Here is a 24,321-nt window from a genome sequence, read left to right as displayed (position 1 = left end):
CCTCCCGTTTCGCCACTAGCCGTGACGTAGGCTGTTGAAAACAGTGGAGGTGAGTGTTTGGGGCTTGAATGTTGCTAACTGATGGAACCTTTGTCTGTATGGAGTCTGAGCCGATGCATGCGGGTTTGGCCCTCGCCCCCCCCCCCTCATAACACAGGCCTTCTCCATCTACACAGGGAAAAAGGCCAGATAGGAGCAGCAGAGACCTTTTATGATAATGGATATCAGAAACTGAAAGGAAATAATCCAATATCTCCACTGTTCACGGTCTGATACCACAGAAAAGGTGACTCTCCACCAGCGTGACCTTATGTTTTAGGGCAGCGGCGCCAGCCCCCCTTACATGTGGTCATGACTATTATTGTTTCTGTTGCTTTATCTTTTGCACTATCTTGCCACGCAGCCTAATGTTGCGGTCCTGACCCCACGTTAGCGTTGCCGCTGCTTTCAGGCAGTGACTGTTTAATGTGCTAACCGACACACACCGGGTTGAATAATAGCACATTTCTAAAATAGATGAGCCTTTGTGTAACAGAAATTCATAAAAGGTCAGAGTCCTGAACAAACTCTCTGAAATAATAATAATGTAAAAGGAAGTGGAATATAAAGGAAACTCGTTTGTTTGCAGAAAATCCCTGTGTAATGCAGGGCGGAGATAAAAAAGCAGGCAGGCTTAGAGTTCGGGGCATTTTGGGAGAAGATGCAACAGGAAACAAACGTGATTGGATCCGAACCGGGCTCGGTGAAAAGTAAGCAGCACAAGCCCCGGCTCTCCGTCCCCGTCCTTTGAAGTCACGCTGTTGGTATGCAGTCAGCCGCAGCGTGGACGAGCTAATGCAGATGGTTCCTTTCAACCGGATCAAACGGATAATTCAGCTCCTCTCGGATCAACCCATTTAAGTAAAGTTGGCGCTCGCGCTCCTCCTAACGTGCCGTCTCGCTAAAAGATGACGCACTTCCAATTCACCATCGGTACGAACCCCCCTCCGACTTCAGCTCGCCTCATTTCCAGCTAAACGCCACCTGCCCATCTAAATGCATGCGCTGGGCTGACATCAGCGCTTTGATTTCGCATTGACGTCAGTGATCATCTCACGTCTACTGTGCGCAAGAAGACAAAGCCTAATGAAGTTATTGTCACGGTGAGTGACTGGCTTTCCTCCCTGGTACGAGTTAATCAGATATAATCAGAATTGATTTTACTTAAATGACTAAAGTAGTATTGATTACACAGGAATCTGCTTCTCATTGGGCCAAAGGCAGCGATGGAAATGTCCTTTTACCGTCCAGTTACAAATCTGAGTAACTTATCTTCACTTCAAGGATTGAACATCTACTTCAAAAAGTATTAAACCACAAAAACGTTTACGTTAAATGAATGAAATGTTTGAGATGAGCATGAACACAGAAACGAGTGACTGTTCCCATCAGTCTTGATGGGAATTTCCTGCAACTCAAATGGCAAATTAGCTTCCGTGTAAGGAGGTAAATACATGTTTGCTTGTGAAAATACCCATCAGAAAAGCAGCTGCACTCGGGATTCGGTCTGATTTGTGCTGGCTCTCGCGCTCGCAGCGCTAAGTAGACTTCGCCTTGAGAGCACACACTGAAAAAGTCATAGCACACGCACATTCGATGCAGAGCAAACACTACTGACGAGGCACAATCTACATCGAGGCCGTAGTTTCAAGGGTTTGGCTGAATTTTAAACACAAGTGGACTTAGCAGTTTGTCTAATAATATATTTAATCCTAATATCTCCTAATGGGCCTTATAATAACATAGATTCCTATTGTGTATAGGGACCATCAGAAGTGCATCGTTTAGATTTGCATTGACTTTGTGTTCTCTCCACAGCTGAAGGCAAAGTCACAGCCCAGGCACTTAAATCCAAGATGTCCGTAATAAACCCAAGACACAACGTGACTGTAAAGAAACTCGGGAGACCCGAGAAAAGGACACGAGAAATTAAATGCACGGGTCACTTGGGGAAAGTGTCTCTATCCCAGTTCAGTCAAGCAAAGATGCTCAGTAAATGAGAAACACAGTCACTCAAGGACAAGGACACTAAATTATTCCAACTCACTGGCCTTTTCTCAGGAACTCACCACATCCGCGGAGGTAACGCAAAAATATTAGCATCTGTGCCGAGTCCGCGGAGAAGGAACAGCTGCAGAGAGTAAACAAATAGCTAATCTGACTTTAGCCACCGGCTGAGAACTGGCCTGACACAATAAACTGAGGAGATTGGTCTAAATCCCAGCGTAAGCTCTGCCCACGGGCCGTGTGGGCACGACACCACAGCCACGCTCTATTCCTGCACCTCCCCGTGCTTTGCCTAACGCCGTTTTCGTGGTCTCGGCCCAATCCGATGCGTTGCACCTTCTCTGGTTCCGTGACAGCTGAAACGCACAGGCAGCGCTTCGCCTGGTGGCAGAGCACGGCCACAGGGGGTCACTGTTGCTGTACGAAATCAGAAATGCCCTCAGACAATCTCGAAATATTTGCAGCTATAAGCGTTTTTACTGATCGGAAATGTGGCAAAGACGAGGTCGGATGAAAAGGAGGAGATTCTTTTTGAATGCGTAACCATTGCTCGCTCATGTTTTCCAGATCTCCCCTTTAAAAGATTTACAGCAGATCTTACCACATCTTGTTCAAGTCCTACATGCAGATATTTCAAAGCTGTATGTGTAACGCTTGAACATGGGCCCATGGAAGAGCTGGTTCTGCACAGTGTGAGCTGTGGACAATCCAGCAGCAGCAGCAGCGAGAGGTTGGAAGACGGATGTTACATAAGAAGCTCATCAGTGGGGTAGTGGCCCACGCACTCTGCATCCTCTGTGGAATCTCTCACTGGTGATCGGCCTCTTGCTCAAAATAAGAACAAAATGGCTGAAGGGGAAAACGCATTTAAAATAAAATTCATGAATAATTAGCTGGAGCTGAGATGCTACTCGCGGCTAATAAACTGGGTGGAAACGGTGCCGCTCGGGATTAGATGGCATCAGACGCACACACACACACACACAAACACACACGATCATTCGTGCATTCCAATGCGTGCGCTGTGCTTTCCGCCACCTGTCTCCCAGAGTTCAGGTTGCCTTTGCGCCACATGGACAGTAAACAGAAAGCAGCGTGTGACTGCACGCTAGAAGAAAAACCACAATATCCTTGACCTTTACTAAAAGCCTGCGTGTTTGCTTGACAGCAGACTTCATGTCATGAACTGGCCTGTTGGGAAGTCTAATAAAAGGACCTAAACTATGATCTCTGATCATGTCATATTTGGATATTGTGCTAATTTTTTCTCAGATAATTAAATAATCTTATCAATAAAATTGATGATGAGCCAAAACAATGGATGAAATTGACTAAAATACCAGTTACATGATCAAAACCTAAAACATATTTCCATGTTGTCTTTAAACTACAAATATTTTGGTATTTGTATATTCTGGGTCAAATAACTTAGACATAATTAGAAAAATATGTGACAGTGATCCATTGGTTGTAGCCAATAGTGAACTGGGAGTCAGTTTTCTAAATTAATTAACTACATTATAAAAACAGTTGTTTGCGGCGTTATTGAGTCGTTCCCAAGCCGTATGGACGTTCGCCGCCTCGGCTCACGACGAACCCACCGACTGTGGCTGAACTGCAGACCTCCTCCTTCACCAGGTGTCCCACGATTGGTGGGGTTTTCACAGAGCGCCGCTGGCTTCCAGCTGCGTTTGCGGGTCAGGACCCTCCTCATTTCCCAGCAGATGGACGAGGGTCAGCACCGCTGTGGAAGCGCCAGCGCCGGCCCCCATGTGGCGTGTGCCGCGTGCCAATCGCCTGCCTCCGCTCTCACCGGCCCACAAACCCCTGTTGACTCCACACCCACTTGCCCATCCATCGCACAGGCAACCAGTTGCCTAGGCAACCTCAAAGCCCTCGCGCCTGTGTAAGTGTCAAGACAAATTCTATTTTACATTTTCCTCGCGCAGGAGTTCATTTCTCATTCATCCATTCATTCATGACTTTAGGTCCACATCTGCCTGTCTCTCTCCTCTCGCCGAGCGAGCGAGTCGGGTTGAATTTTAGCTCCGCCGTGAAACATCAGGGAGGCAGACGTGAAGACGCTGCGTTCTATCAGTCGCGCAGATGACAAGAGCTAATAAAACCGCCGCAGTCCTCCATCCCCACAAAGTAGGCCACGAGCCGAGATCTTCCTCAAATAGCTCCGATAAACGGGTATCATTGAAATTCCAATTACTACAGCGCGCGCGCGCTCCTTCCCCCGACGTGTTCAAAGGAAACCGAGACAGTCACGATCAAAACTAATCATCAAAACACAAACCGCTGAGTAAGCATGAGATCAGCAAATGGCACGATTTTTAATTACATAAGCGAAGATGAGGACGCGTCGTTGCAGCCGCACCTGAAATGTCCTGAGGGTTTCAACATCAACATCTACTCTTATGTCAAGATCGACAAAAAACAGTGTGAACGCATGTAAACAGTCAATATGAGACGCCTGAGTCCTCCACTTATTTTGATCTTCTCCAGTCATTTCCACAGCCAGCAGCACGGCCATCCGCCCAACCAGCTCCCCGTCACTAAATACCGCCGGCTTCCAATTTGTGCGTCTTTGTGCAAAGGAAACAAAGACTAGAGCGGCCGAATTGCGAGTAGAACTTAGTTCGACCCAGTTGCTTCTACATTCATCAATGCCAAGGCACTGTCAAAGGTGGCGTGACGCACAGGGAAACTCACTCTGAAGCACACGCACGGAAAAACAGCACGAATACACGGACACACACACACACACACACACACACACACACACACACACACACACACACACACACACACACACACACACACACACACACACACACACACACACACACACACACACACACACAGCTGGAGGTTGATGCTGTGCTCATCAGTATCACTGCTGCGGAGCCCTTTCCTGCACAAATCACAGCGGGGGAGCAGCCGAGGGAAGGGGAGAGGGATGCCGACATAAAGGCGCGCGCGGAAACAAAAGAATTCATGGGATGCAAATATCCCCTGGCTTAAACACAGGCAAAATATGCAGCAGGATGGAGGAAATCATCAGCTGGAGACTCGTATACAAACAACTAATCTCGGCTCGCTGTCGATTGAAGACAACTGCAATCAACCTTTTGGTGAAACGTGAACTGTTACACACAAATGGCGCAAAATGGTGCATCGCAACTGTTACACATACACAGCCTTAAAGAGAAACAAGCACCTTTATCAAGAGCGCCTTAGTGTTTCCATGGGTGTTGGATTTCTTTATTCCCCATTTCTAGTCTACATTCAACAGAGCACTGCTGTCAAGCTCTGTACAGCCGCCCACGTTCACCCTTGCAGAGTGCGAGAGAAAGGAAAGAGAGGGAGCGAGCAAGCGAGCGAGCGAGCGGGAGAGAGAGAGAGTGGGAGGGATAGAGGTAGAAGAGAAAACCTTGCTTTCACAGTGAGAGACCAACGATACATTATGGGAGGACAAACCATATTGCTCCATGCTGTTTTTCTTACAAACCACTACACGACCAAACAATGCGCGCACATACTGTAGAAACCCAAGGCACCGCGCCAGACCCTGATTACTATAGCCCCAGTGGCAACGCTGCCTGGAGCCCAAAGCAAATCCGTACACAAAGAGGTGCTGTTTGTTTCATATTCACCGAAACACATTTACCTTTCCTAAACTTCAGCTTCATGTCGGCAAATAGAGTTAAATGAAAAAAATCTATTTTCGGAAGAGTCGGTGTTTATCCCTCAGGTCAAAGCTGCATCGATTTTCATGGGGGGACAAGTCCTGCCTCCACGTTTCTATAACCCGTATGAAAAAGTGCAGCTTTTCAGTCTAGACGGACTTCGTGCTCAAGCGGCAGCGCGACTGTGGAGTGTGCGCTTCTGAAATGCAGCTTTCATAATTGAAGAGCAATAAAAAAAATAAATAAATAAATAAAAAGAGAGACGAGCGCATTCGCGTTACGTAAGACCAACAAGTTTCCATCAGAAAAACCTAGAATTATTCAGAAACGCGGGAGCTTAGCTTGGAGTCAAACCGTCTTGTGTGAAGCACATGAAAAGTTCAAAACAAGTATCAATTAGCAAATATTAGTATGAAACTCTAAAACTCCTCCCAGGACAGTGACGAGCAGGACCGCTCGTGACCCTGGCCCGTGTTCCTGCAGGCGACGGGATCAGAGGCAGTGGATCAGGGAGCACCAGCTCCTCTCGCGGGGGCGACAGACTCACGGCTCGGATTCGGCGCCGCGCAAACACGGACGCTCTCCTCCTCCCAAACGGCCCATTATAACTTCCCATCCCTGTCTCCCCGCCCTGCAGGAGACTAATCAGTGGCCACCAGTTTATTACAGCTGCTCTGACTGTTAGTTACGAAGGAAAAGCAGGCGCAGAAAAGAGATAATCAGACAATTTGGCAGCAGCCGTCCCCAGAGTGAACTAAAATTATTTCTCCGCGCGGCCTGAATTCCATCTGGCTCACCAACCACACCATCCGAGACAAAATGTTCCTTACTGTAGCTGGCCATAAGCATAAAGGATGCGTAACCATGGAGAGGGGATTCACTCACCATCTCAGCTCACATCACCAATTAGTCAACCTGTATTGAATCAAAAGACGAGCGGGTCAGAGCTGAGAGCATCCCATGCGCTCGCCATTATCTGCGGCGGGATTAGCGTTAATAAACAACGCAACAAATACAGCGAGATGCGTGAAGACATAAGCACGGGCTTTGTGCACGTTTGGGCTCATTATTTCTGCTGCTAGGCATTAGGTGGCTAGCGCTCTCATTACATGGGGGAAGACAGCTCTCCAAGGGAATAGAGCTTAGAAGGAGACCGTGCACCTCGCTCTAATTCAACCTCGACGGCTTCAAATTAGATGCTTCCCGCAAAAAGAGGGAGGCAGAGACAAAATCCGTTTTAATGCATTAAATGAAACCTGCCCATCAAATCATTTAAAAGGCACAGATTAGAGAATAACTGCAGTGATCCGAGGTGCGGCTTGATTGCGACGGGCCCTAAACCGACGCTTCTCTGCAGACGGTGACTAATCCGCGATCGGGGGATTTGTTCTTGCGCGCACGTTTCGGATGCCAGATGAGCTAGATGTTGTCTTGTTGAGCGGCAGGCCGGCCTACGTCAGCGCCGCGGGCCGGCGTCCAGCGCCGCGGAGCAAGGGTGCAGGACAGACAGGCGTGAACTGCAAAAAGGCCCTTTCCCTCCAGGATTCTCCTCTCGAGCCTGGCGGCGCTCCGAGCCTGTGAGTCTAACTCTGCCACCAGGCCGGGCCTTGGCATCGTCTACAGATGGCGGTGAACCGGGGGGTGAACAGGGAGATTAGGAAGAGAGCGATGACTGCACAGACTACACATCCGGCGACTGAGGCCCATTCTCCTCCTCCTCCTCGCACCGGGGCCGGATGCTCCCCTGTTTCTGCGCTTCAGCAAGGTGCTAAGCCGTTGATTAGTACCAGGACAGCCATAGGTTTGGGGAATAAGTCACTATAGTCCTATTCTAGTGTCAATGCAATTTAAAAACAAAAACAGGCTCCAAAATAAGTATAGTACTGAAAAAACATGATGGGTTCACTCCCACATTGCCATTGTGTTGTTTTATTACTACTGCAGAGTCAAACCAGACCCAAACCGGTGCAGCTGTAAAGAACACAAAACTATTAGAGCGACACATTAACAGCTCCGGCCAAAACCAAGCAAATCCTTTCTTTACCAACACATCCCTATTTGCAAAAGAGTTACAAACGGCTTGGGCTTAAAGCCTCATTATAGATAATCATTGCAAGGCAGTAGGAGTAAATCTGCGTTTGTGAGAAAGGAAGAATTAAGGAAGTGCAGGGGAAAGTGATGTCGATTGTGCGGCTCAGTGAATGAAAGATAAAAAGACGAAGAGCGAGAGAGAAAGTCGGCACGTCACAGCAAATTTCACACTCCGAGGCTGGCGAAGCGCATCATCGGGCCAAAAAAATGCTGAATTCAAGCCGCGTGGAAGGAGAGTTGCGTCAGCCGCGATTTTCTCCAAGTTCTGGAAGACTTTCAAGAGACGCGCTCGCCAGAAATCACGCTACGCGACGCCGAGAGAGCGCACGACAACAGTGGGAAGCGGCATCGGAGACTTCCCCGCTAGTTTCGGAAAAGTTGATGAGATGCGGAAAAAGGTGGCGAGAAAAATACGCAAATTATAGGCTCAGGCTCGGCAGCGGGGACGCGATAAGGAGCGGTGCGATGACAAAGGAGAGGGGAAGCATTTTGTCATTTTCTGTCAAATTGCTATCATTACCAATATGCACATTTGTGAATCATCAAAGCTGGTGATGGTGCCATCATCACCCTCTCAGTCATTTCTACCTCCAGATAACGCAGAGAGAGAGAGAGAGAAAGAGACAAAGAACAACTTAGAAAAACGTTGCCAGCTGATTCATTCATTCATTCATTCAGCTCTTCAGCAGCTTTGCTCTAACAGGGTGGAGGTCCAAGACTCCAACGTTACGTCCTTGATTCTGTAGTGATTAAAGAAGTGAGAGGGGAAACAGAAGAGTCCCATCACTAGATGCCGCTTCGCCAATTACAACACACATTGTAGCCGATGTTACAAAAGGCTCCTAAAATGGGCCAAAAGCAGACGTGAGGCCATTTTTTCCTTTGATTCGGGTGTGTAGATACGTGAATTAGATCATTTTACCAAATACTGTTTGAAGAGCGAAAACACAATCATGAACCGGATGTGATTATAAGTGGGGAGATGTGGAGTGTAAACAAGTATCTGAACCAAAAAAAAGAAAGACAAAATCCACTTTGTAAGAACATCTGGGAAGCCTGAATAACAATTCATTAGAGTTTGTAACCGCACAGAATGAGAAGCAAGGCCGACGTCAATTCTCAAGTCGCCATTTCTGAAGTGACTATAAACATTCATTGTCATGGGTTTCAAACTTAGGTGTTTTTGAAATTTTAGCTTCATTAGTTGTTTTCAAAAATAACTACTCAAACATTGTGGCTCAAGTTTGTTAATCAGAAAATGAACTCCAGTCCAAATTGGGAAAAAAAAGCAAATGATGCGATTAGATAAAAGCACACCCACTAACAAAGCCACTCACTCACACTACGGTCGGTCTTTCAGCGGCATCGTTTTACTCTAAATGTCAGCAACACAAAGTCCAATTCATTCCACCGCTTCAGACAGCCCCAAACCGCAGACCGTCACCGTGACCACAGGGATCTCAGTCAGCGTGAGCCGAAGGGTCGCGGGGGTTTGTTTTGACCGCGTCGGCCCGAGCACATGTCGAATGGCTGTGAGCGCCGAGTCGTGTTGTCCTCAGTGCTCAGACGGTGGCTCTCGCATCCGGCTCCTGCATCACGGACGCTTCCCCGGCGAGTGTGAAGTGGCTTCTAGCGGCCGCGGCCCGATGCGTCGCCACACGCTGAGCGGCGCTGTGCTGTTGAAACACGGGCCTCCGATGCCGCCGCCGCCGCGCTCGTGACAGCCATTAAACGCACGCCGCGTTGTGGAGCAAACATCCACCGGTTTGACACGTGGCATCGAGCGGGTGAGTGAGGAGCACGCGGCTTCGGCGTGTTTAACGCTCCCGATGGTGTGAAGTTCCTCCTATTTTGATCGGACCGTCAGTCACGACACGAATCCTCTGGCCACAGTATCGTATGGAAATTATGCACATCTTACACCGCGGCGAGGCTAAAACATACAGGATAATTATACGGTTGGCTTAGCCAGAGAAGAGCCACAGACAGATTAGACAAATTGCTACGTGCTAGGAGTGTCAGGGAAGTAGGGCAGCTGAGAGGACGGCATCCCCATCTGGGCTCCTCTCTGGAGGTTATCGCTCTGAGCAATCCCCACGCGCCACAGAAACAATCCGAAGGTCTTTGGTCTTCTTCATACTGCTCCTTCTTCTGTGCCGCCCCGCTTATAACCTGCCCAGGACTGAATGTGCCTCCCCATTCACAGAGCGGATGTCAAAAATGAGCAGCAATGTCAACATTCACCTTCAGTTGCTGAGTCTAAATATTAGCAGGCGCGGGCACAGAGAGCTGCGGAAAGGCTTTATATGAGGTCGGCTGCTGTAAAAGGCAGTGGTGTCTGTGTGTGAGTCTTACCTGCAGATTTGCATGATGTTGGGAATCCATCAAGGATGAAAGCAGGAGAGAGAGAGAGAAAGAAAACCCATTAGATGATGAGTAATATTCATTATAACATGAATGCATTTGTTTATTTATACCCAAATGTGGTTAAATGGATACGATAAAACATAAAGCCTGTGCACGGAGCTGATATTAAACGTTACTTTTTGCTGGATGTGCACATTGTCAACATATCAACCGTCGTTTACTCTCATTCCTCTTTAAAAAATCGAGCAACACCATCCGAAGTTTGACACCTTTCAGAATAAATCCTCCAACAAGCGCCTGATGGGTTTCGTTTCATTAAGTGTAATAAACGTGTTCACTTGACAGGAGTCTTCTGTTGATACCTATTATTACCGCGCCGCAATCTACCGAGGTGACTCAATAAAAAGGAGCCCAACAACACATATCAAAAAATTTAAATGAATTATTTATGAGATCATCACAAACAGCCACAAGTTGTCGGGACCTGCTTTATCCGGGATGAGTTTCTATGTGATTGACATTTTCTTTTTTTCTAAGATGTCAAAAATAAGTCAAAAGATGTCAAATCAGACCTTAGTGATAAATTCAACCTTTTCACTGCAGGTAGTAGAGTCTTTCTGCAGGTAAGTGTCAGATAGCGCAGCAATAAATATAAATTCAATATTAAAATGCATTTCTTCAGAACCTCGTGGTTGAAGCAATCACGGAGATGTTCTGTGTTGACTTTAGATCACGTCTGCCAGCGTCGTTTGATCCAGAACCTGCTGCCGAGCGAAAGCTTTACTGACAAAGCTCGTCCTCTGCTTTTATCAGAGTCGACAGAAACGGACCTGCCACCGTTCAGACATTAAAATAAGAAATAGCCATTACCATACATTTACATGAATTTTCTGCCCATCCTGACTAAATATTAAACCTATTAAAAGTTCAAGACAAGCTTCGTCTAAATATTTACACCAAAAGTGCTAAGAAACTTAACTTTTCTCCCGCATTGACATGACGAACATTAAGTTTAGGCTTCGACATTATGATCATTTTGAATATTTCATATCAACTCATTAAAAAGGTCTTTCGTAAACGAGGCACCCACAGAATGTTAGAGTGGGTGTTGTTGTCTCCAGATGGACACACAAGGATAAATTACCCAGGATGCTCATGTAGAGCTCCATTAAATACAACCATACAAAACATGATGTGCAAAAACAACTGTCTGTTTGTGTTGGACCCACTGCATGTCCAACAACTCAGCTGTCCAGAACCGCTCCGCATTTGTTCTTCCAGCCATAACTTATAACCATCACAACCATGGCCCCAAAGCCCAAAGATGATGAAATCTTAATTGAAATGTTAACTCTTTGTGGCCATGTACAGGTTTAAGGGAACGCCTGAATCAGCTTCTACCCGACTGGTAGCCAAGGCTCAGGTATCCTCCATCTACTGGGACTTGATCCCTTGGTCCAGTTCGGACCCACTGCAAACAAAGGTGTTTGAGCCAGTCCCAGTGATACAGGCTCAATTATACAGACGCTACAGAGTAAAAGAATGCGGCTAAAATCCTAGAATACTGTATACATGGACTGTGTCAGACAAGTAGAGTTAAGAGGCTTTTCTAGATGGCTGATTCACCTCCGCGACCCCAATTCCCGACCTGCCGTCACAACATGACACCGCTGGAACACCTTCGCCATGCCGCCCCGGCAGAAAACGAACCGAAGCCCCCGTTACGCCCGTCTTCTCAACACCCACCCATCCAGGTCAGGGCCAAAGGCCTGTGTGTGGTGAGGCTTACACATCCAAGAACCACACAAACACGCAGAGCTACTCCAGCCACCTACTAGTGTTACATAACACTGCCTACCCATCCACCAGCACATTTGAGCTGCACAGAGATGAATTGCCAGAGTTCGTACACGGCAACCGTAACACAATTCCCTTCCCAGTTTCCGCCTGAAAGACTTGTGAGGACAGATCCGCTGGGCTCCCGTGTCCGTCCTGACCACCACTAATCAGGCCCGAGTTCTCTCTCACCAGCCCACTAAAGGTAGGACCCGTTTCACTAAAAGCCTTATTGGCATGAAGGAACCACAGGAAGATTTGTTTTATAGTGCAAACAGACAAAAGGGAACTTTGAATTAGCTCGGGCCCAGTTTACTCGCCAATTTCAGGCCAAAGCTGCATTGGTGCCAGATTCGGACACAACAAAAGGACAGTCTACCTTTATGGGCTGAAGGCCTTTCCAAGCCAAATATGTAAAAAGACAATAATGTTGTGAGCAAAGACATTAGTGGGTGACTACTCTGTCATACAGAGTGTGTCTAATCAATCACCACAGACCTCAGCAAGTCGCAGTACAGTAGTGCTAAGGCACCTATTTTCTGAGGAAATAAATGTCTTGTTAATGTCTTGAAAAACGGATACCAAAGGCTCTCTGTGCTTTAATGCAGCCGCAGGGTGCATCTCTAGACACCAGTTGGTCCATTTTCACAACAGAATGGGCCCAAGAGCGCAGCAGGGCCCGAGATGTACTATGTGGCAGCACAAGTGTCATAATTCCTCCTTTAACCGAGCAGTGTTTCATTGCGGGCCAGCAGTTCGTTCCAGTACGCGAAACACAAAATTGAGGGAGAGCTCATCTTCTGAGAACAGTGTCAGCCTGCTGAACGGTGCACTTTTCACGCCAGATCCCTCAATGAGGAAAATCTCATCATCCGGACCGGAGCCGCTGAGAAGCAGTACGGACACGGTTCATATCAGGCTGATATCAGACGGCCCTGACGACGACGTGAGTGGACTGCATCGTCGTCAGCCGAGTCTCTTTGCACAGAAACGCTGTGTGTTTTTTTTGTTGGACCAAATGGTGCTTGTCAAACATTCTGGCAACTTTTTCTTCCAGATCTCCATAGTAACATCATTCATTAAGACCTCTACAGAACTGATTTACTTTTACCTTCTGATGCACACGCACTTAAATTCAGGCAAACAGTGCTACAGGAAGTAAACCCTTGACAGCTTGGAGCCAATGTCCTGCGTGAATAAAGCCTTTTCTGAAAACTCCTCAGATGTCGGGTCCAAAACGGGAACTGACCGAATCCCTTAAGGGGCTGTAGTACATGCAGTTCACATACTCCACCACATGACACGGGTCCTGGGTCACTGCCACGGGGATTCAGCAATGGAACAGATTTGGACTATTCCAGTCGAAGAAGGCAGGAAATGGGGGGGGGGGGGGGGGGGGGGGGGTATAAACAGTAAATGGAGGGTCACATTTCACTTCCGTTCTAGTGTTTCCCACAGAAAAATAAAACAAAATTTACAACAAATCTTCCTTGGAGTTTAGCGACGATTCACAAAACCAGCCGAGCCACGTGACAGATGCTTCAGTGCAGCGTCGGACTGCTTTATTTCACTGTATTAAAGCCCTCTACTGCAGCTTTTCATTTTCTAATTGTTACCACTGTGACTTGCATCTTCCCCCTCAATGAAACAGCAAAACAAGCCCCTGGCACGTTGCCTGCGTGGAGCCTTTGAAGGCAGCGAGCACAGGGGGAAGAGGACACGTCGACCCCCCCCCCAATCAAAACATCGACATCTCCAAAAGGAATGTGGGACCTGGGTGATAACGCTCAGCTGAAACGTGTTGAACAAGCACTACTGACAAGAGATCTAACCTCAGAGTCACGTTAAAAAGCCATCAGCTCAGTGACAAGAAATGGACGTATTCACAACGAGTATCTTCCATTTGCAGGATCAAAAAGGAAACCTAACAAATGGAAGGCGTGTCCTGAAAGAATGACTGAAAGCAGCAAAACTGTGACACGTCCTTGAGGGAATAATGTTGAGTTTCCACAACCTTTAAATAGTTTGCATGTTCTCAATTACTCGGCCCTCCAACACCAAAGCAATAAGCAGCACACTGTATGCTTTTATGCTGCAGCGCCATGTCCTCACATACTGCGGGCAACACTTCCTTCATCCGGCATTTTTTTTCCTGCTCTGCAAAGAAAATGTGCTCCCAAAGGGCCAGAAAAGTCCCCGCATGATATTTCGCTTGAAAGAGAAAAGGCGACTGTGGCTTATTTTTCCTGAAGTGCGAGATAACCAAGGCGTGATCACTGCTCTCTTTTGTCAAACGCTCCTTTATGGGAACGCGGCGGCGGCCGAGGTTGATCCGCTGCCACGATTCTCCATTCATCCCCAGTTAAATATCTAGCAACAAACTGGTGTCAGATGACCAGTTCTATTCTAAGCGCACTTGGTTCTTAACCGTGATCCTCTATCCATCCCCAACCTGGATGAGGCCAGAATCTTCCCACAGTTAGTCACGGGACTGCTGGCAGGCTGAGGGGACTTGGAGGCATATGCGCCTTTCCATCTGTTGCTCACTCACTGCTTTCCAAACCCCTTCCTCTGTCAGCAGCCATCTGTTTCCAGCCATACCCCACTGGCAGGAAACATGAGCACTTCCACCATAAGATATGGATGGTGCACAAATTTTTAAAAATGAAGCCACGGCAAATTCAGCTGACCACAGGAAGCAAGACGAGTTAAAACACGTGAATATCACAGGAAAACACTAAGGCTAAACCTCTTCTCCATTGATTACTTTTCACATCGATCAATCATTTGTGGGACTGTGATGTTCAGCTAATGAGCCGCTAACCTCATTTCAGCTGGTGTCAGCCTCTTAAAACACCATTATTTGATTTCCTTCATCATAAATGACAGTAAACTAATTACCCATGGGGTTTTGGACTGTTGCTCGTTCAAAAAGAGGCATTTCAGGACAATTAAAGCAAAATAACAATTTACTTCTGATACTTTATATACAATTATAAGCATTTCCAGTTGTTTCCAGTTTCCAGGACTACTACTACGACTTAAAGGAAATATACTGTATAATATTACATTACAGTCTTACACTAGGCTCCTGCGGCATTTGAAATACAGACACATCCTGAGAATTCACAATATGTCTGCAGCAGAAAAAACACCAACGATATCACATCAAATATCCTGAGATTTTGTTCTGGTCTCTTTCATCTCAGTCTAATGAAGACGCTTAATTCCAATTACTCATGGATTCAAACATTTATCCCTTATCATGCAGCTCAGCCTTTGTCTAAAACATTAGATCAGACCTACTCCACGCTATTACCAACATCAGAATAGCACAGGACAGACACAGCATCAACCTTCTTCTCGTAGGAGATGAGGCTGGGCATTCTCCGCATTTCCATTTGGACAGAAAGCCTGACCAGCTCACCCCTGGCCCTACACATTCACAACACAAGGAAAAAAATTGTTGTCCATCAATGGCAGAGAGAGGCCCTTTGTTCGGCAGCACAATGGAGGACATTCTGCTGTGGAGGATAGCGTCACATTCAATAAGCTAATGCTAGGGGGCTACAGCCGAGCGTGCACAGCAGGGTTCGTGCAGAAATAGCAGCGTGACCCCCGCAGACCTCCCAGACCCTCAGACCCAGGCTCTGTTCGCAGCCCATCTCTGCTTGACCCGCGGTCAAGAGCCGGGCGCCGTTATAAAGCATTACAATTAGGACGGGGACGCAGTGAGCGGTCCGACGCCGGGGATGAGATGGTTGATAGGCTAATCACAAAACAAGGAGTCGTTAGGGAGCAGGGCGAGTGCAAACACACTTATCTGATGTGCATCTGTTTAGGGGGGAGGAGGGTGGGGGGGGTGCTGTTACTACATCCCTCAAGAATAGACCTGTGACACGAACTTTTTCAATGTGTTTTCAACGCGGCTCTAAGAGACCCAACGTGGCTGCAACGCGAGACTTTCCGTGCGCATCACAGTCTGCAGACGCTACAGAGGATCTGACGGCATCTTGTGTGAATGGGAAATGAAAAGGAGCTTATACTTTTATCAGTCCCTGCGGAGGATCTGACGCAGGCGCTTCATGCACATATCAGGTGTTCAGATTCACATCCACGGGCTCAACGCAGAGCTTGACAGGGCTTTCATTGGCCTCTGACGCCAGAGATGCAGCCAATTAGCTCTATCCACATACGGTGACTGGATCGCTCCATACAAACCCGCAAAAGGCTTATTTTTTTGTTGATCTGAGCGAGTTGATCTCATCAAATATTCACCAGCACAAAGTTAAAAGGACAAAGCAAACGGGCTGGAGGCCTTCTGCTGTAAGATGCATGACATTTACAGAAACACTACTCTTCATGCAGCAAAGCAAAGAGGATTATTATTTTACATGACTGAAAAAAAAATAGAACCATGTTACCATGTTAGCAGAAAACCTGTCCGCAGGGGGGTTACACGCCTGGAAATGCACCTTATAAACATGAATATGGTTTGTTAACCTGAACTAAAGCAGAGAATGTACAAACAAGAGGCAGTGGATTGATGGAGGTCTGTCATTGTGAAACGTTGTCTCTAAACTCCCTCTGGGCTCTGACAGACACGGAGTCGCGTCCATCTTTCCATCCAAGTTGCAGCATGAATGTAAATTGGCATGTTTTACATTCAAACTGAATGTAATGAATTCACGTTGCGTCCTGCGAGTATCTAAACAGTTTACAGGCTAAAAAAGGCATTATAAGCACGAGAGCTTCATGATAAGCAAGTTTAATGTCAAACCCTGTTTATCATTTAATTAAAATTTCACCTGCTGTGTATGCACATATTTATATGGCAAATATATGCATAGAATATGAGGAGTTGACGTGGTGGTGGAATAAAAGAAGCTAATCACAGTGTAAGGTGGTGGAAAACTCCTTTAGTGTTGCCTGATGGGAAAACGAGAAGCATCTTTAGAAACTACAGTCAAAGTGATTTAGCATATAAAGAATAACTAAGAGACAAACCATAGTTGGGCCTCATCCATGCTTCACAGATGTATTTATGCGAGGGTATATTTGGGCAGAAAAATCTACAACTAGTAAACACTCACTGCGCTGCTCTATAAACAGCAGCATTCCACATTAACAGCAATTTACACTGACATACTGTGTACGAGACACAGCTGGTGGTATTGACAGACATGTCTAACGCTAACGGTTTCTAATCCATATTCACAGATACAGTTTTGAAATATAATGAGCACATTGTGGAGACCTCGGCTGCCAGAAGCAGCAGCGGTGGCAGCATTCTCCTGACACAGATGGTCTGCAGAGACAACTGCAAGGAGGGTCCACCCCATCGCATCTGAACCCCGAAGCCACACGTGCACGAATGTGCCCGCTCACACTCACACAAGCAGGACACCTGGTCGAGAGTTCCCCGTTAACCCACTGCATGGCCTTGAATGGTGGGAAGAAGCCGGACACTGGCAACAGCATGCAGAATAAACCGTGTTAATTAGGGTCATTCGGTGTTTTACAGCTCTGTGGTCACGAAGACATGAATCCTGCTTCAGCAAGAATAGAAAAATGAATTATCGTCCCCTCCTTGTGATTAGCAGATGAGCACTCGACTCACGCTCTCCTCGGCAATTGACTAGGAGAGGGAGATGCAGTGTGTACCAGGGAGCTGTTTAGGGGCCACACAAAGCCGGCAAAGAGCTGCCACACTTCAGTCTGTGTGCTTTTTGTGTCTCTCTGTGTCGTCCCTAGTTCTGTTTGAGCACACAATGTCCCATTGTTCAGCCTTGTTAGTCCTTTCTTCAAATCCCAAGCCCCCCCCCCCGAGTAGATCTGGGTTTAGGTGACTGTCCTTGCTCTGACATAGGAAAATGAATGCCATTGCACCTTTAAAGAGTTTACTCAGGATACAAGAAAATATTATAACAATCATAAGCAGGATGTCCAGGATGTAGACCCCCCCCCCATTACCTCACTGAGCTGCAGAAGCCCCTTGACTACAGGTGCTTTTATATTTACCCAGTCCTTGAAAAACAAAACTCCCACTGCCACCAGAACCACAGCAACCAATGGACCGGTCACCTTAACATTAATGACTAAAAGATCTGGACTGTTCATAACAATCGCATTTCCATCTAATTAAACTCCTGAGAACATAGCTGCTAATTTAAACAATTAATTATACAGGGAACACAGTATCCAGTGATCCGACAGGTTCAATATTCATGAGCCTGGATCTGAAAGCAGATTTATGATTTAATGTAGAATGTAATCACACAGTACATGTTTACTTATCGCATTAGCATTCATCACATTGGTTTAGCTTTGGTTTTCTATGTCTATATCCATTTGGTACGTTTGTGGTTCCAGCTGTGCTGCGCTCTCGTCCGTAAATCACTGCGTATCTGTCGCGGGTTCCAGCTGTTGGTTGTAACAGTGGTTTGGCTCTGACAGGATTCAAATGTTCCGTCATGAGGCCGGTCGCAGACAGGAGCTATGAGCTGGTGGCTCACGTGGATAAAAGGCTCAACGTGTCACACAGCAGCGACTAAGTTTAGTTTGACACCGACCAGGGAATTTAAGCGCCATCGTAGCACTGAGTCAGTGACAGAGCTCCAGCGTTCAGATTCTAGTCCATAGATGGGGAACTTCACTTCCACCTTGAAAAAAAGGGGCCACAGAACAAAAGGTCAAACTCGTGTGCATCCGCTGCTATTTGCCATTTGGTAGCTTACCAATTTATTAATGAATTTGCATCAAGAGACTCCAAAGTGACTCCACATCGGCAGGTTTGGCACAAATCCTCGCAGCTTATCACGACTTACTTGTTTTTCTATTTCAGATCAGCTTCTGTCCTCGATTCACTGGAATCATTTATAAGAAAAGCCAAAAGGAGGAAAACAAAGGCTCGCTTATCTGTCACGTGTGCTTCGTAGTCGTAATATAAATTGGCTCACAGAACCCAAACAGCGGCCTGAATATCAATCACTAAAAATGGAACGTGAGACGGAAAAAGAAAAGCAGCGGGGCACTTCATCGCCATATAAAGGTCTCCTTAATCAACAAAACAACGGGGAGACCTTAGTAACGATGGGAATTCATTTTGTAAGGGCTGTAATTTCTATTCACTCTTTCTTCGGCGCTTTCAGCTAAATGTATGAGCCACTGGTTCCTTAGCAACAGACTCTGCAATGATGCAAGATTGAGGAGCAGATCTGCAGTTCCAGGGCGCAGGTGAAGACAAGTCGGACGGCGTCTCCTGTAGCGGCGCCTAAAAGCCTCGTGGACGTGCAGTCATTAAGGCGGCTGCATCTCATTTGGGGAGAGGACAAAACCAGCTTGACCTACAATTTGCACTCATACGTATCAACGACCACTCTCTGTGCATTAAAAGCCAAACTCCATCCGGACCGAGTTACCATGGAGCCAAGCAGATCTATAAACACGGCAATGCATTTATTAAGCTATTTAGTCATTTACCAGGAGATATGAGCCCCTATTATGTTTATTCCCAGCCACACAAGAACAATGGGATATCCTCCCAAGAGACCGAAGGAGCAACTGAGAGCTGGTGCATGTTCCTGGGCTTTTGTTTAGCTTCAGCAATCACACGGAACCGTCACAGAGGCACCGGTTCCTGCAGCGACAGATGCCACGGTGCACAATGCTGCAGCCCATATGTCAGCTCCTGCCCTCAGACGCGACCCGGTATTCATGAACAGAGCCAGACGCCGGCGTCGAGCGTTTCCTGCGGGTAGTTAAAGGGCATCGAGGGAGCAGCGGGAGCCATAAAGCTGACGAAGGCCCAGCAGCGCGCGGGAGACCACAATAAAAGTAAAGTCCAACGCCGCAAACCTACTACTACTCCAGCGCTGTGCAAATTTATGACGCCCTGCAGTGGTAAAGCGCTGACGGAGGGGGTTTGCCGCCAGTTTCATGTCAAGAGTCTCTCAGGAAGTCGAACACAGCGCTCGTATCAAAAGAGATTCGTGAATGAACAAAGCAATAACCTTGTTGTTTTTAAAAAGCACATCTAAAAAAGGGAGAAAAACCTCACAAAAGGCGCCGCTGTCCTAGACGGAGACAGAGTAAAGACGAGCCTTCACTGACGAAGCTATGCAGCTAACCTAAGTCACCAGACCAGGAAAATCAAGGTAGAGGTGGGAACCAGCAGGCCCACGTGTTGAACGTTGCTTCTCACACAGGAACGTGGGGTGGATCTACAAATCACAAACCGAAGCGCACAGATCTGCACGTAGCTGATCTCGTGGTCGTACGGGGGGAAATCAGGGAGCATTAGCGACTGTATCTGCAGCAAGTGTTTATTATTGATCCGTGTTTGCAGCTGAACCATTACAGTCTGGCTCCAACCAACACACATTAGTTTTGCATCACCCATCACTTCCCCACTGCCGGTAAGAAACAGCCCGACGAAGCTCAATTGTGCCTCATTACACTTCTCAAATTAAGACACGATGATGATGCTGCGATGATCACGGGTCACGACGGCGCCTGCAACTCCTTCCTTTACATCTGCCTATTCAAAACGTCATGCAAATGCATTAAACGCAGGCACGGGCGGCCCTGGGGCCAAAAGGTGGACGCCGCGGCAACGGCGATAACGCTGCGAGAGCAGAATCTGGCAGGAAGTGAAGCGGCAGGGTGTCACGCGGGCAGCGAGTGGATACATGGGTGGGTGAGTAGCAGCGAGCAGCACACGAGAAACCGCTACCCCCCCCCCCCCCCCCCCAGCATCATCCAACCCTGGGCAGGTAACAACACCTGGAATTGATTTCCGCCGTGACAGAGAACGTACCGACCGAGGGGCTTTACAACCAAACCCCCGAAAGCGTCCATCATCCCTTTTCCGGTGGCCGCCCACTTTATTGCTTCTTCTTCTCTCGCTGCAGAGGACGAGCTGGGAACCAGGGTCCCCTACAGCAAGCAGCTCTGCTGCCATTAAACATTTGGGAGCTAATTACAACTGCAGTCTGTCTCACACTGCAGAGTGTGGGGACAACACCCCCCCCCCCCCCCCACCAGCCCAAAGTGTGATTGTTGACAGTGGGGTGTGCGCCCATGACAATGTTGCCATGTGTGCACAAAAGGCAGGAAAAGGAGACCCCCCCCCCCCAAACCACCCCTCCGGCAAAACAGACACACAACACCCCCTGTTCCCTGACCCTCAATGAATGAAAGGCACCAAACGACAGTGAAATCGCAGCGCGGCTCCCTCCTACTCACCTTCGATGGAGATCACATGCTCCCGGATCTGGTTCTGCAGGGCCAGGTCGTCTATGCGCTCGATCAGGTCGTAGATCGCGTAAATGTTCGGGTGGACTGACTCGAACCGGTGGATCTCCGCCCTGATCGCTGCGGAGTTGGACAAGACGAACTGCGAGCCCGCCGGGCCGGGCTGGGCAGCCTGGCCCGAGACGGTCCCCGAACCGAACTGGCCGGCCCCCGAGCTTGCGGACGATCCGGATCCGAACTGGGACGGGATGGACTGGGGCACTGGCACGGGAACCGGGGCCGGGACCGTGCCTGGAGTGGGCATGGCCGGCTGAGACTGCTGGGAGATACCGGACACTGGGACGCTCGACTGGAAATTCATCTCGGGTATTTCTCCTGGTTTGTGGGGAGCGACTAAGTCTTCGCGCGGCGGCGACGCGGACGGGCAGACTACACTACGATTTAGGACTCGAGCGACGCGAACAAAAGAAGTCCGCGCGAACTAGTGGTCTGGAAAACGATCGGCGCAGACGCATCAATAGTTGGTCGCCAGTTGCAACAAAACGCGTTTCGTGTTCATATCAGAACAAGTTGACTGTGATTCATTTTCCGTTTTTGGCCGGATCTGGGCCCTTTTCTGTGGCTCGCGAACCCGCAGTCCCTACCACCGGACACTCCTTTATGGGCTGCGGCGCTGCTTCGGTCGAACCCGTTTCCTCGGCGGCTCGGTTCGGAGCAGACAATGGGCTCGGCTTCTGCGAGGCGCCCCGGTCCGCTGCCTTGAACGCGTCGTTTCTGCGCTGAGGCGAAATCGCGTTTAGTCCTCTTTGGTCCAAGTGGTCCCTGCCCAGCGCCCTCCTCCGCATGCTGAAACGTCACCCATCACGTAATTGTACTTGAGATGGGGGAGGGTGTGATTGGATTTGGCGGAGAGGGGGGGGAGAATCGCAACGTGCGCGCCATCATAATAACATACCTGGCGGTTACGCAACCGCAAAAGGAAGCGCGCGGAGGTGCGAGTAGACGCCGCGACTACATTAGAAGCGCCATTTGTTTTCAATTGCGCATTGGCTTGTGTTAATCAGAAGTCGCGAGCCAGTGTTTCCCACGCAGGGCCTACACGCTCACACTTTCCCTTAGCGTGCGCGCGCCTACGAGCGCGCGGGCACGCACACAGAGACCCGCAATGTGGGCTCTTGAGGGGATTCTTTGCGCCATTGTCATTGAGGACAAGTGTTAATGCTGCTGTAGCTCCAAAACAGTACACGTTTATTAATAATTTTATCATTTTAAGCAGATTAAAAGGAAGAGGCAGTAGCTGCAGTAGTAATCAGGGCGTCCAGTTTTATCTTTAATAGGCATGCGTATTTATGGTAACGCAATAACAAACGGAAGAACAGCCATAATATAAGCAATGTCACTCTATTTACACTACAAGCACAGATATCGGTGCACACAGAAGCACACAGTGGCCTTTTGTGCTGAACAACAACCTTACTTTAAAACGTGGACATTAGCACAAATACCAACAACAGGTCCGCATCATTACTAAACATCACCAAATGCCTACAAGTACAACATTTGGTCCATCAGAGCTTTAATGCGAATCACAATTGAGCTGTGTCGTAGAGGGGGGCGCAGAGCCACCTGCTGGTGTGAATGGGCATTACAACAACAGCTGCTCAGGGCCAGATGACGGTGGCAGTCAGTCAAGGTCCCGTTGCTGCTGCGGCGCTGTGCTGCTGCAGATAATGACTGATCAAACGCTGCAAGAGAGACAAAGCATGAATGTGGTTTTCATGTCAGACGGTGAGGCCAAGAAGCTGATTGTTTCACCGCACCCACCCTTTTTTTGTGTGTGATTCATTCATTTAAGGTGATTCATAATGGAGGAGCGCTCAAGTATATGCTTCACTTTTAGGCAATGTACAACTCCCAGGAATATTAGTCACATATGCATAATATATAATGTAATAATGTCTTTTATAGTCCCAGTATTACAGTTAGAGCAGCTTTAATTTGAAGATGAATATTGCTTTCAGCAGTAATTTTCAAGGGATATCACTGCAGATGAATCAGAACACGCAGAGCTTAGCTTATTTACAAAAGGGTTTTAAATGGTGCCAAGTAAACACTTGTTTAAATGCCAGTGAATTCAATTTTGCATGTTTATCTAATTATGTTGATCTAATTCATTACGTAACCAAACCTGTTTGTGGCAGCTGAGATGATAATATACTCAGAACAGCTGCATTATGACACATAACTTTGGTATCGTGTGGAACAACGGCTTTGCGTTTCAGCAAATGCACCTAAAACAGCACATGTTGTTTTGAAGACAGTGATCGTTAGTTATGATTTCATAATGTACAACTATTTTAATAAACATCTAACTTGTTAAAGGTATGTGTCATCCTAAATGTTTTCTAATGAGGAGGTCCTAACAACCCCTCTGTACACACGTCCTAATAAGAAATGATGACGACGGTTTATCACACAGCTGCAGACCTGCATACTTTTATTTATGTAACAATAAACAAAGTATGCATATAAGTACTGCATGTCACTCTTATTTCCAGCATTCTGCCACCATCTGTTGACCAAATGTGGAACTCTTTGTTACAACCACTCCTCCTGTTCTCCTCCTCTATTTTACTGTAATTGACACTTTTAAAGCAGTTGTGATTGTTTGATTTGGCTGCAAAAACTTTCCTCATGATCATTTTATACAAACATTCCATTCATTACTTAAAATGTTGATACTTCTCCATAAGCCTAAATTAGGTGGAAATGTAAGTTATTAGATACTGAGCTATAATTTTTGCCAATATTCTACACTACTGCTGCATTTTATAGGCATATAGCACTGATTTGAGCACTAACATACATTATGCAGCTAGTCTACTATTGATGAATGATAATGTTAGTAAGTTGCTGACCTAATGTAATAAAAGTAGCTAATCACTCCCCTCCCGATACTCATAGCTATTAGCAAATAACAGGACACCGTGAGCTCACAGAGCAGACGTGTCAGTTTTTGCTTCTGTAGACT

The 24,321-nt window shown here is 47.4% G+C and overlaps 1 protein-coding gene across 2 annotated transcripts in view; it reads right to left on the bottom strand.

The window, feature by feature from the left end:
- Positions 1–22,252, bottom strand: part of agap3 (ArfGAP with GTPase domain, ankyrin repeat and PH domain 3) — an 85,057-nt gene extending 62,805 nt beyond the window's left edge. Inside the window, exon 1 of one of the 2 annotated variants that reach the window (XM_029132377.3) lies at positions 21,282–22,252. In XM_029132377.3, the coding sequence (XP_028988210.1) occupies positions 21,282–21,651 (370 nt within the window). In that variant the 5' untranslated portion in view covers positions 21,652–22,252. The remainder of the gene's footprint in view (positions 1–21,281) is intronic. The other variant, XM_055503693.1, reaches the window with a different exon arrangement.
- Positions 22,253–24,321: the final 2,069 nt, after the last annotated feature.

This window comes from Betta splendens, chromosome 17, assembly GCF_900634795.4.
Source record: "Betta splendens chromosome 17, fBetSpl5.4, whole genome shotgun sequence".
In the NCBI taxonomy this organism is placed as follows: Eukaryota; Metazoa; Chordata; class Actinopteri; order Anabantiformes; family Osphronemidae; genus Betta; species Betta splendens.
The sequence above is the reverse complement of the archived record's forward strand: the minus strand, read 5'-3'. Positions and strand labels throughout refer to the sequence as shown.